The sequence below is a fragment of the Narcine bancroftii genome, chromosome 3 (genome assembly GCF_036971445.1).
Source record: "Narcine bancroftii isolate sNarBan1 chromosome 3, sNarBan1.hap1, whole genome shotgun sequence".
Classification (NCBI taxonomy): domain Eukaryota; kingdom Metazoa; phylum Chordata; class Chondrichthyes; order Torpediniformes; family Narcinidae; genus Narcine; species Narcine bancroftii.
This window is the reverse complement of record NC_091471.1, coordinates 234,324,371-234,337,715: the sequence shown is the minus strand read 5'-3', so window position 1 is coordinate 234,337,715 and position 13,345 is coordinate 234,324,371. Positions and strand designations below refer to the sequence as shown.

At 43.0% G+C, this 13,345-nt stretch overlaps 2 protein-coding genes across 2 annotated transcripts in view; one reads left to right on the top strand and one right to left on the bottom strand.

Annotated features, from left to right (window-relative positions):
• Positions 1-4,974, bottom strand: part of flcn (folliculin) — a 10,685-nt gene extending 5,711 nt beyond the window's left edge. Inside the window, exons 1-2 of the mRNA XM_069923168.1 lie at positions 4,821-4,974; positions 2,184-2,308 (exon numbers count right to left, since the gene is read on the bottom strand). Of these exons, the coding sequence (XP_069779269.1) occupies positions 2,184-2,308; positions 4,821-4,974 (279 nt within the window). The remainder of the gene's footprint in view (positions 1-2,183; positions 2,309-4,820) is intronic.
• A 151-nt stretch (positions 4,975-5,125) lies between these two features.
• Positions 5,126-10,973, top strand: LOC138756412 (cytohesin-2-like). Its single transcript, XM_069922903.1, has 3 exons — positions 5,126-5,289; positions 6,198-6,352; positions 10,514-10,973. The coding sequence occupies exons 1-3, from the start codon at positions 5,260-5,262 to the stop codon at positions 10,596-10,598; spliced, it is 270 nt and encodes an 89-aa protein (XP_069779004.1). The 5' UTR covers positions 5,126-5,259; the 3' UTR covers positions 10,599-10,973.
• The last annotated feature ends 2,372 nt before the right edge of the window (positions 10,974-13,345 follow it).

The following is a 13,345-nucleotide window of genomic DNA, read 5'->3' as shown; positions in this document are numbered from 1 at the left end:
TCTCCCCTCCCTCCTCTCCCTATCCCTTCCCTCCTTGCCCCCTCACCCCTCCCCTCCTTGCCCCCTCCCCATTCCTTGCCCCCGTCTCCCTTCCCGCCTCCTTCCCCACCCCTTCCCCTCCCTCCTCCCCTCCCCTCCCTCCTCAACACTCTTTCTTGAACCACCTTTCCCTCACCTTGCTCCTTGTCTCCTCTGCTCCCTCCTCAATCACCCTCCTCAATCACTCTCCTCCCTCCTCAATCACTCCCCTCCCTCATTTGCTCCTCGCCTCCTCCCTTCCCTCCTCAATTCCTCCCCCTCCTCTTACACCTTGCCTCCTCCCCTCCCTCCTTAATCCCTTCCCTCCCTCTTTGCCTCACCCCTTGCTCCTCATCCCTTTATCCTCCCCCTTCTAACTCCCTTTCCCCTCATCCAACACTCCCACAACTTACTGTGTGAAAAGAAATTCTCCCAAATGTTCCTTTCAGACATTTCTTCCCTTCACCCGTGTCCTCTGGTTTGTGCGTCTCACAACCTCAATGGAAAAAACCGACCTACATTTACTCTGTCCATCCCCCTCATCATTTTAAATACCTCAATCAAATCTCCCCTCATTTTTCTGCACTCCAGGGAATAAAGCCCTAACCTTTCCATGTAACTCAGTTCCTGAAGTCCGGGCAACATCCTCTATCAAATCTCCCCTCATTCTTCTACACTCCAGGGAATAAAGTCCCAACCTGCTTAACCTTTCCTTGTAACTCAATTCCTTTTTTTATTCGTTCAACAAGGTTATTACATACAGTAAAAAAAGTACATATTGTGAACAATTAAAAAAATATATATAACAAAGAAAAGAGAAAAAAAAGAACCTCCCCCTCTCAGCCAGCTCTCTTTAGGAGAGCCAAAGAGAAAAAAAAAACTAAAATATAAACTGAATTATATTTACTAAAATCTAATCAAAGTAAATTTAAATGTAAATATTCTGAATATAAAGACCTCTTATTAAGAAAAAAAATAATTATCATGTAAAACATATGTGATTTTTTCCATTACCAAACAAATTTTCATCTCATTATGCCATCTATTAATATCAATCACATTAGCATTTTTCCATGTACTTGCTATACATTTTTTTTGCTACAGATAAAGCTAAATATACAAAAGCAATCTGAAATTTATCTAATCCCAAATCTTTCAAAGGCTTCAACTTACCCAACAAAAATATTGTCGGGTCTAGAAAAATTTACCTTCTTTAAAATAAACCCCCAAATTTTTTATCCCTTTAGATTTCCAATGTAATAAACATTGATTATGCATGGGCGCACAAAATCAGTGAACTGGTGCGGACTCGAAAGGCCAACATGGCCTTTTTCCACTCCGTAAATGGTTATATGGTTATATGGTTAGTGAAAAAGGAGTAAGTTGATTATTATATAATGGTGTTAAAGTCAATAATTAAAGTCAAGAACCTTTCGTTCTATTTTTCCTCATCCATAACTTCATTAAATGCTTTAGTATAGGCACATTATATTGTTGTAATAAATTTAATTCCACTGCAGCAAATAGATTAATTTTATACTCCTCATCTAAAACTCTCATACCTTGTATCTGTGTATTTTGTCGTATCAGCTGTGCTAAAGGTTCAATTACTAACGCAAACAAAGCTGGAGACAAAGGACAACCTTGTCGAGTTGAACAAGTTAATTTAAAAGGTTCCGAGATCTGACCATTTGTCAATACCCTAGCTATTGGTTTATTATATAAAGCTTTAATCCAACCAATAAAAGGACCAAACTTAAATTTCTCTAAAACTTTTAAAAAAAGTTCCACTCAACTCTATCAAAAGCCTTTTCTGCATCGAGAGATATCACCATCGATGGTCAGGGCACTGTCGATATTTATTAATCAAACTAATCACTCAAAAAATATTATCTGAAGCATATCTATTCTTTATGAAACCTGTTTGACAAACATGTATCAACTTAGGTAAAAATTTAGCCAATCGATTTGCTAATACTTTAGCTATTATTTTATAGTCTACATTTAACAAAGAAATTGGTCTATATGAAGACACCTTCAACGGATCTCTATCCTTCTTAGGAATTACAGTAATTAAGGCACTAGAGCATGATTCAGGTAAATCCTAATGTTCATTAATCTGTCGTAACACATCACCAAACACTAGATAAATCATCATAAAATACCTTATAAAATTCAACCAAAAACCCATCATCACCAGGAGATTTTCCATTCAGCATTTCCAACATAGCCAATTTAATTTCTAAATCAGTAAAAGGAGCCTCCAGCTCCAATATATCTTCTTCTAATACTGGTAATTTCAACATCGATAAAAAGGAGTCAATCAATCCTCTCTCCTGTTTTTCCTCAGAAGTATATAATTTCTTATAAAATGAATAAAACTCATCATTAATCTCACGAGGTTTGTAAGTAACAGTCGAATTTCGTCTGACTGCATTAATAACCCTTGATACCTGTTCTTTCTTTAACTGCCATGCAAGTACCTTATGCGCTTTCTCACCCCATTCATAATACCGTTGTTTAGATCTATTAATCAACCATTCAAATTGATAAGATTGCAATATATTGTATTTCAATTTCAATCTAGACAACTCTATCTTCTGATTTTCTGTCACATCTCTCTGAAATTTCTTTTCTAATTCATCAGTCTGTTTCTCTAATTCAAGGCTCTTGGTCGAATAATTCTTTTTAACCTTAGAGGTATAACTAATTATTTGACCTCTCAAGTAAGCTTTCGTAGCATCCTACAATATAAATTTACTCTGAACAGAGTTAACATTTTCTTCCAAAAAGAAATTGATTTGTTTTTTAAAAAATGCAATAAATTCCGCTTTTTTAACAACATCGATAAAGGTGTTATAAAGATAAACAACAAAATCTCCAATAAGAAGGTGCACGAACTTTTTCAGAACTCTCATAAGTAAAATACAACAAGGAATGATCTGAAATTACCCAACTTTTATATTCTGCTTGCAATATTTTCCCCTGTAAATGTGCCGATACTAAAAAAAAAATCAATTTTAGAAAATGATTCATGTCTAAATGAATAAAAAGAGAAATCCTTCTCTGTTGGGTTGAGACGTCGCCAAATGTCCACTAAATTAAAATCTTTCATCAAAGCTCGAATTTGAATTGCCATTTTGGATTTTTTAACATTTTTTGGAGATTTATCTAATAAAGGTTCCAAAACACAATTAAAATCTCCTCTGACCAGAACATTTTCATTAGCTTGTCCAGAAGCAAAATGCATCCAAAATGCTTCATCATCTACATTCGCTGCATAAATGTTGTAAAGTCCAAAATCATTAAAAATCTTACAATTCAATTTAAGAATACGTCCTGCATTCATTTCCATTGATTGTAATTCAAAGATAGATTTTTATGTATCAAAATTGCTACTCCCTTAGCTTTAGAGTTAAATGAAGAAAAAAAAAACATGTCCAACCCAGTCCCTCTTCAATTTCATACTTTTTCATTCAAATGTGTCTCCTGTAAAAAAGCAATATTAATTTTCATCTTTTTGATATATGCCAAAACTCTCTTATGCTTGATCGGGTTGTTTAATCCCTGAACATTAAAAGTGGCAAATTTCAAATTTGACATATCTAATACAATTACTAAATACCAAAAATAATCACAACATTAATAATAACAAAGAAAGAAATTAAAAAAAAATAGGACCCCCAAATTAAAATATATAGGCTCTCCAAATAAAAATAATATTCATTAATAAGAAAAAAAGAAAAACAACAAAAAAAACTACCAAAAGATAGTAACTCCCTAAAAAAACTAGGTGTGGATTACCCACTAGTGACTGATGACTACAAAGAAATTAGTGCAATCCCCTCCTCCCCAGCCAGCCAATCAAAAATATTATCATATTACCAAAAAAAAATCAGCCTTGAGATTCCAGTCCAGATGGTGAACTCATTTCAAGAGTAGATGAACTCTTTCCATTTCCATTCTTTCCACTTCTGCCATTTTTCCCATTTCCAAGACTGTCAGATTTTCTTTTAGGAGATAATGGTGGACGACTTCTTTGTCCTCTGACATCTGGTAATGAATTAGCAAAAACCATTGCTTCATGCTCACTCTCAAAGAATTGAGGCTGATAGTTTCCATAAAACACTTTCAACACAGCAGGGTAACGAAAAGCAAATTGTAACCTTTACGCCATAAAACATCTTTAACTGGATTAAATTCACATCGGCATCTGATGACATCTTGACTCAAATCAGGATAGAAGAAAACTACTATTCTGAACCATCATTGGAGCTTGCCTTTGTCTTGCATTTTGAACTGCAAGTCGAAGAATTGTCTCTGTATCCAAACAGTTCAAACAATGAACTATCACAGCTCTTGGAGATTGACCAGGTCAGGGTGTTCTTCTTAAAGCTCTATGTGCTCTTTCCAATACCAATCCATCAGGAAAAGACTCTTCCCCTAACATCTGGGGAATCCAATTTTTAAAAAATTTGACGGGATCTTGACCTTCTATACCTTCTGGCAAACCCACAATTTTCACATTATTTCTTCTGCTTTGATTTTCCAAATAGTCTATTTTTTTTGTTAATTCTCTTTCCCGGGCTCCTAAATCTTTAACTGATTTTTCCACCTTTATTATTGTTTCTGTATTGGATTGTACCTGTTTATATTCAGAAAAGGAAGCTTCAAATTTTTAAAGTTTTCCCAATTTTCTTTAGCTTCTGCCTTAACCATAGTTAGGTCTGAACTTATATCAGTATTCATTTGAACCAGCTGGTTCAATTGACCAGTAATGACATCCAAATAAGAAGCAATACCTTCAAACATCGTATAAACAGGCTGAGGTGCAGTTTGAAATGCAGAATCTGGTTCTGTAATTTGTAATTCACTTTCTTCTAGCTCTTCTTCCATTTCCTGTGCAGTGGTTGAGTAAGGCAAGTCCTCTTCTAGTTGTACTTTAAAAGGCAGCATTCTAGTCGTTTTGCTGCGAGTTTGGACACCCAACGATGACCCCCCCCCCCCACGACTTCCTCAGGGGGTGGTCGCTGCCCTCCCCCCGCAGATCATTTTAAAAATAAAATTATAGAATCCTCCGTAATTAGCAGCACTACTCAAGCCTACAGTTGCTATAGACTGTGTGTCTACCGTCACAGTCCTCTTCCTCTGTGCTCCCATCTCTTCCAACGGGGTTATTCTTTGTAACAAGCCTCCAGGCTCGTGCTCAAGTTCTCGGGAGTGCACTCCTTCCTCCACAAAATGGGTCGAACCAGCGCCATCTTGAGACTGGTGAGTAGCTGTTACTTTAACTTTTGTCCCCACCGACGATTGTTGAGGCTTGGGAATTGCTGAAAACGAATCTGAGGCTGTTTCAAGTCGTTTAGGCCCCAATTCTTCTGCACTTCAAATCTGTATTTTCTTTTGTAACTGAGACTTAGTTTTTTTTTACATTAACAGCCATAATGGCTCACCAAAATATCAAACTAAAAATTAAAATTTTAAAATTAAAAATAAAGGGTTAAAAAACGAGTACTTAAAAGTCTGACCAGAGAGGACAGGGATTACACGTCTAGTCTCTATGCCATCTCACCACGCCCCCCCGTAACTCAATTCCTGAAGTCCGGGCAACATCCTCTATCAAATCGCCCCTCATTCTCTACACTCCAGGGAATAAAGTCCCAATCTGCTTAACCTTTCCCTGTAACTCAGTTCCTGGAGTCCGGGCGACATCCTCTGTCAAATCTCTCCTCATTCTTCTACACTCCAGGGAATAAAGTCTCAACCTGTTTAACCTTTCCCTGTAACTCAGTTCCTGGAGTCCGGGCGACATCCTCTGTCAAATCTCTCCTCATTCTTCTACACTACAGGGAATAATGTCCTAACCTGTTTAACCTTTCCCTGCAACTCAGTTCCTGAAGTCCTGTCAACATCCTAGTAAATCTTCTCTGCACTCTCTCTCTCTTATTGGTATTTTCCCTGTAGTTTGGTGATACTCCAAATTTGGCCTCACCGATGTCTGCCTTTTCATCTCCCCTCTCTTTTACCTCATCACTGTCGCTATCCCTCTCTTTTCTCACTCTTCTTTCTCCCCACCTCTCTCTCCGCCCCTCTACCCATTCATTCTCCCTCCTCACTCTCCCCCTTGATCTCCTCCCTCACTCTCCCCCCCCCTGACCCCCCTCTCTCTCCCACCCCAGAACTGTTTTGAGCTCTACATCCCTAACAACCGTGGCCAGCTGATCAAGGCGTGCAAGACAGAGGCAGACGGCAGGGTGGTGGAAGGGAACCACATGGTGTACCGCATCTCCGCACCCACCCCCGAGGAGAAGGACGAGTGGATCAAGTGCATCAAGTGAGTCCTCAGGGGAGGAGGGATGGTGGGGAGGAGGGGAGGAAGGAACAGGGGGAGGGAGGGGAGTTTTGGAGAAGAATAGTGAGTGGGAGGGAGGGAGCAGGAGGGGAGAGTGTGAGGGAGGGAGTGGGAAAACAAGGGAGGGAGGGATGGGGAAAGCATGAGGGATGGTGTGAAGGAGGGAAGGAGGTGAGGGATAGTGTGAGGGAGGGAGTGGGGGATGGAGGGAGCATGAGGGAGGATGGTGTGAGGGAGAGTGTTAGGGACAGAGGAGTGCGGGGAGGCAGTTAGAAATGGGGAGGGAGGGAGTGAGGGTTGGAGGGTGTATGAAGGAGTGAGGGATGGAGGATGTGATGGAGGAAGTGGGGTTTGGAGGGATGATAGTTACAGAGACACTATTACACTGAGGAGGCAGATGGACGATAGATGGGTGACAGTCAGGGGAGGGAAAGGGACCAGGCAGACAGTGCAGGGCATCCCTGTGGCCGTGTCCCCTCAATAAGAAGTAGACCATTCTGGATACTGTTGGAAATAATCTACCAGGGACAAGCCTTGGTGATCGGGTCTCTGGCATGGAGTCTGGTCCTGTGGTGGAGAAGAGGTGAGTTGTAGTGATAGGGGAACAGATAAGAGGCTCTGTTGGAGAGATCGAGTATCCCGTATGGTGTGTTGCCTCCCTGGTGCCAGGGTCTGAGATATCGCAGATCGAATTCACGGTATCCGAACTGGAGGGGAATTAATATCCTTGCAGGCAAGTTTGCCAGAGCTGCTCTGGGGGGGCTTAAACTAGATTTACAGGGGGAAGGGAACCAGAGGGCCGGAGCAGATGGAGAAGTGGAGGAGGGAAAAGATGATGTGAAAATTGCACGCGCTGTTAGAAGTCAATAGGGTGAACGTGGTGGAAATATTCTCGGGTTCATCTCCAACGCAAGGAGAATTGACCCCACTCACGGGGTGGGGTGTTGTGTGATAGACTGCCCAACAGTCAGCGAGAATCAGAGGGGAAAATCTCTGTTTGGGGTCTGCTTGGGAAAAAGGCAGGTGTCTAGCGGGTATGGGCAACATGGAGCAAAATGAAGTCCTTGAGGAGTGCTAAAAAATGCAAGGGAAACCTTGAGAAAGAAATCAGAAAGGCAAAAATAAGACACGAGCTTGCTTTGGCAGAGAATGTGAAGGAAATTCCGCAGGGTTTCTGTTTCTACAGGCGTGTTAAGAGCAAAAGGACAGTCAGGGACAAAATTGGTCCCCTTGGAGATCAGAGTGGTCAGTGGAGCCAGAAAATATGTTTTTTTTTCATCAGCATTCACTCAGGAACCGGGCACAGGCCTGATGGTGGGTGTTGGGGGGGAGGGGGTTGACCTACAAAAGCTACGAGCCACACTGTCTGGTCCTGTGGCTGAGAGGGGAAAGGGAGGAGAAGGGGCGAGCTTCGGTGAAATTGGATCAGCACATTTGCAGATGGTACCAAGATTGGAGGCGTTGTGGACAGCGAGGATGGTTTTCAAAGCTGGCAGAGGGATCTAGGCCAGATGGGAAAATGGGCTGGAAAATGGCAGATGGAGTTTAATGCAGACAAGTGTGAGATGTTGCAATTGGGAAGGGGAAACCAAGAAAGGACGTACATGGTGAATGGTCGGACACTGAGGAGTGCGGTAGAACAGAGGGATCTGGGAATACAGACACATAATTCCCTGAAAGTAATGTCACAGGTGGACAGGGTTGTAAAGAGAGATTTTGGCACATTGGCCTTCATAAATCAAAGTATTGAATACAGGAGTTGGGATGTTATGATAAAGTTGTACAAGACATTGGTGAGGCCAAATTTGGAGTATTGTGTGCAGTTTTGGTCACTGAACTACAGCAACTATATCAATAAGATAGAAAGAAGGCAGAGAGAATTTACTAGGATGTTGCCCGGACTTCAGGAACTGAGTTACAGGAAAAGGTGAAACAGGTTGGGACTTTACTCCCTGGAGTGCAGAAGAATGAGGGGAGATTTGATAGAGATATTTAAAATGATGAGGGGGACAAACAGAGTAAAAGTTGGTTGGCTTTTTCCACTGAGGGTAGGTGAGGTACAAACCAGGGGACATGGGTTAAGGGGGAAAGGAGAAAGGTTTTAGGGGAACATCTTCAGATAGTGGTGGGAGTGTGGAATGAGCTGAGGTGGTGAATGCAGGCTTGGTTTTAACATTTAGTAAGAATTTGGACAGGTACATGGATGGGAAGGGTATGGAGGGGTATGGACTGGGTGCAGCTCAGTGGGACTCGGCAGAATAATAGCTTGGTACAGTCTTGAAGGGCCTGTTTCAGTGCTGCAATGTTCTCTGGTTCTTTGGATAGAGTGTGAGAGAGGGAGTAAGGAAGGGAGGTAGTGTGAGGAATGGAGGGAGAGTTTTTTTTTATTATTTTTTTTTATTTTTAATTTTTCACACCATAAATCACATTAGCCATGATATACACTTTTTCTTTTTCACACATATACAGTGACTTTTTCTCCCCCACCTCTCCCTCCTCCCAAGCCACCCCCCCACCACCCCACCCCTCATCCATTTTAGGTATACAATCTAGGTTGCATTAAACCAGTCAGACAATGTTGTCATTCAACAAAAATACACCAGAAATTCTACAGAGTCCATTCTTTTCTTTCCTTCTCCTTCCATCAACTTAGGTAATGTTTGTCCCCGGTAGGTTTTCGCTATTGTATTTAATGTAAGGCTCCCATACTTGTTCGAATATTTCAATATTATTTCTTAAACTATATGTTATTTTTTCTAATGGAATACATTTATTCATTTCTATATACCATTGTTGTATTTTCAAATTATCTTCCAATTTCCAGGTTGACATAATACATTTTTTTGCTACGGCTAGGGCTATCTTAACAAATCTTTTTTGTGCATCCTCCAAATCAATTCCAAATTCTTTGTTTTTTATGTTACTTAGGAGAAAGATCTCTGGATTCTTTGGTATATTGTTTTCTGTTATTTTATTTAATATCTGATTGAGATCATCCCAAAATTTTTCTACTCTCTCACATGTCCAGATTGCATGAATTGTTGTTCCCATTTCTTTTTTACATCAAAAACATCTATCAGATACTGTTGGGTCCCATTTATTTAACTTTTGCGGTGTAATGTATAGTCTGTGTAACCAATTATATTGTATCATACGCAGCCTCGTATTTATTGTATTTCTCATCGTTCCAGAACATAATTTCTCCCATGTTTCCTTTTTTATCTTTATATTTAAATCTTGTTCCCATTTTTGTTTAGTTTTACCACTTGTTTCCTCATTCTCCTTTTCTTGCAGTTTAATATACATATTTGTTATAAATCTTTTGATTAACATTGTATCTGTAATCACATATTCAAGGTTACTTCCCTCTGGTAAACTCAAATTGCTTCCTAATTTATCTTTCAAGTAGGATCTCAGTTGGTAATATGCCAGCGCTGTATCTCCAGTTATATTGTACTTATCTCTCATTTGTTCAAAGGATAAGAATCTACTTCCTGAAAAACAATTTTCTATTCTTTTAATCCCTTTTTTTTCCCATTCTCTAAAGGAAAGGTTATCTATTGTAAAAGGGAGTAGCTTATTTTGCGTCAATATTAGTTTTGGTAATTGATAATTTGTTTTATTTCTTTCTACATGAATCTTCTTCCAAATATTGAGGAGATGATGTAATACTGGAGAAGTTCTATGTTGTACCAATTTTTCGTCCCATTTATATAATATGTGTTCAGGTATCTTTTCCCCTATTTTATCTAATTCTAATCTCGTCCAGTCTGGTTTTTCCCTTATTTGATAAAAATCTGATAGGTATCTTAATTGTGCGGCTCTATAATAATTTTTGAAGTTTGGCAATTGTAAGCCTCCTTGTTTATACCATTCTGTTAATTTATCTAGTGCTATCCTCGGTTTCCCCCCTCTCCATAAAAATTTCCTTATTATTTTCTTTAACTCTTTGAAGAATTTTTCTGTCAGTTGTATTGGCAATGCCTGAAATAAGTATAATATCCTTGGAAAAATGTTCATTTTAATACAGTTGAATGGAGGGAGAGTTAAGGAGGTATAAAAGGGAGGGTTTGTAGGTCAGCATGGGCAGGTGGGGCCGAATGGCCTGGGCCTGACTAACCCCTCTCCCGTCTCTCCGAGCAGGGGTGCCGTCAGTATCGATCCTTTCTACGAAATGCTGGCTGCTCGCAAGAAACGCATCTCAGTGAAGAAGGTGGAGCCAGCGTGATGGGAGGGGTGGGGGTAGGGTCTTTCCCTCCCTCTCTTCACCTCTCTCTCCATCCCCCACTCTCTCCCTCTCTCCACCTCTTTCTCCCCCTTTCCCCTCCCTCCCTCTCCCCTTCTTTCACCCCATGGAATCTTCATGCCTGCAGACGCAGATTTGTGGAACCCCTCCCTTTCACCCCCCTCCCCATCTTCTCCACCCTCGCTACCCCCCTCACTTCCCTTCTCTTTCCCCCCCCCTCCTCACCCCACCCTCCTCTGGGCGACTGGTGTCCAACTCCGGAACTTTGCAAACTTCGACAACTCCGACGAGCTTCCACATTTGTTGAACACTAACAATTCCAACTGACGTTGTTAATATTATTATTATTATTATGAATCTTTGTCTCCGAGTCGATGACTGGCACGGTTCACCTCTCCGCATTACTGGAGAGGCAAGTCAAACGGAGCCCTCGGTCGCAGCGCGCCGACATTCCCGCTCAGGGTCCTTGCCACAGTGGTAGGGCGGGGAGGGAGAACGGAGCCCTCGGTCGCAGCGCGCCAACATTCCCGCTCAAGGACCTTGCCCCAGAGTTAGGGCGGGGAGGGGGAACGGAGAACCGGGATCCAAGCAATTGGTGGACCCAGACGATGGGTGGACCCAGACGATGGGTGGATGGGGCAACCAACGGGCCTGGGCAGTGAAGGGGCGGGGGAATCCAGGAACTCCTTCCCTCCCCCTCCTCAGCACCCCCTCCAGTCCCATTTGCCCGCAGCCTGTGCAGGTTGAAGTGGGGGTGTTCTCCGCCTCTCCCCCACCCCCTCAGATCCCAGCCATCGCAGGACAAGCACTCCCCTGTCTCCGCTCCCCAGGGTCCCCACCAGTGGCAGTGCTGCCTGGGGTTGGAGTGCTGGCCGCAGTTCTAGTCCCCCGAGTCGAGGGAGGGTTGACTGGAGGAGAACTCAATTCCAGAGATGAGGTGGGGGTGTCAGTCTCCAAGGTGAGGTCAAGTTAAGGTGGCCAGGACCCTACTCGACGGAATTCAGAAAATTAACAGGGAGCTCTGACTGGAAAAAATGGATGAGGGGGGGCTGTTCCCGCTGGTAGGTGTCAGTTGAACAAAGCAGACACCTCGAGAATCGGGACTGGAGGAGGAACTGCTTAGAACATAGAATGATTCAGCACAGTACAGGGCCTTCGGCCCTCAATGTATACTGGCCCATATATTCCTTAAAAAAACTCGAAACCCTCTAGTTTTCTTCCATCCGTGAACCCGTCTAAGGGTCTCTTCAAGGCCCCCAATGTTCCAGCCCCCACCACCATCCCCAGCAAGGCATTCCTGGCCCCCCAACCCGTTTAAGGGTCTCTTCAAGGCTCCCAATGTTCCAGCCTCCACCACCATCCCCAGCAAGATATTCCTGGCCCCCACAACTCTGGGTAAAAACTCTTGCCCTGAACTTCCCTCCCTTCACTTTGTACAGACAGCCTCTGGTGTTGGCTGATCCCGCCCTCGGAAACAGGCGCCAGCCGTCCACCTTGTCTCTGCCTCTCTTCATCTTGTCGACCTCCATCAAGTCTCCTCTCACCCTTCTACGCTCCAAAGAGAAAAGTCCCAGCTCTGCCAACCTGGCCTCAGAAACCACGTTCTCCAATCCAGGCGCTGTCCTGGTCCTTCTCCTCTGCCACCTTCCTGTCATGAGGTGACCTGAACTGAACTAAGTGTGGTCTCGCCTGAGATTTGTAGTTCTCCACTCCTGAACTCAATCCCACCCCGACTAACGAAGCCCAGCATTCCCCAGGCCTTCTTAACTCTCCCATCAACCCACACGGCCACCTTGAGGGATGGATGGATGGATTTGGACCCCAAGTTTCCAGAGAGGAGAGAATCTGGGGAACTCTCCTTGTAGAATGGGATGCAGCCTCTTTGAATTTTTTTTCAAGACATTAGAAGGAGGGATGGTCTACAACAGAGGGGTTCTGGGGAGGAATCTGCAGCCAGACCATCTTGTTGAAGGGGAGCAGTCTGGATGGGCGGGAGATCCCTCTTGGTTGGTTGGGAAGTTAAGAAACGGGGGGAAAGGACCCTGCTGGACCAGCCTCCACTACCACCATTGGCAAAATCTCATTCTATGCAATCACCACTTTTGGCGAAGATCTTGCTGATGGAATGCAGGCATTTAAAATTTAGTTGTGCAGTACAGTAACAGGCCATGACCTCCCTTCACTTTGTACAGATGTCCTCTGGTGCTGGACGATCCCGTCCTGGGATCTGTGCCGCCCCAATTTGCGCCCAATTAACCCACACCACCAGTACATTTCAAACGGTGGGAGGAAACCCCACACAGTCGTGGGGAGAACACACTAACTCATTACAGACAACATAGGATGCAAACCCTAATCCCAATCACTGGCGCTCGAAAGGTGTTGCACCAGTGACTACGCCAACCTGCATCAGTCAGGGAATTGAGTTCAAGAGCTGTGAGATAATGTTGCAGTTGTATTTAACTCCAGATAGCCCAAACTTGGGAGCATTGTGTGCAGTTCTGGGGCATTAACAGGGAGGATGTGGAGAGGGTGCAGAGGACTGGAGAGTGATGAGGCAGGGTGAGCAAAGCTGGTGGGCTTTTTGTCCCCTAGAAGAATGAGAGGAGACTTGATAGAGGTCTACATGATTATGGGTGGACAGATTCTGAGAGACAGAGACGGGGCGGACAGATTCAGAGAGGGCGGACTGGTTCTGAGAGGTGTATACAGGGTGGACAGATTCTGAG

Excerpts from the sequence above, each read along its gene's own strand:
- LOC138756412 (XM_069922903.1), top strand. The coding sequence starts at position 5,260 with ATGGGTCGAACCAGCGCCATCTTGAGACTG. Across the intron at positions 5,290-6,197 it reads CCAGCGCCATCTTGAGACTG|AACTGTTTTGAGCTCTACAT; the intron begins GTGAGTAGCTGT and ends CTCCCACCCCAG. Across the intron at positions 6,353-10,513 it reads GAGTGGATCAAGTGCATCAA|GGGTGCCGTCAGTATCGATC; the intron begins GTGAGTCCTCAG and ends CTCTCCGAGCAG.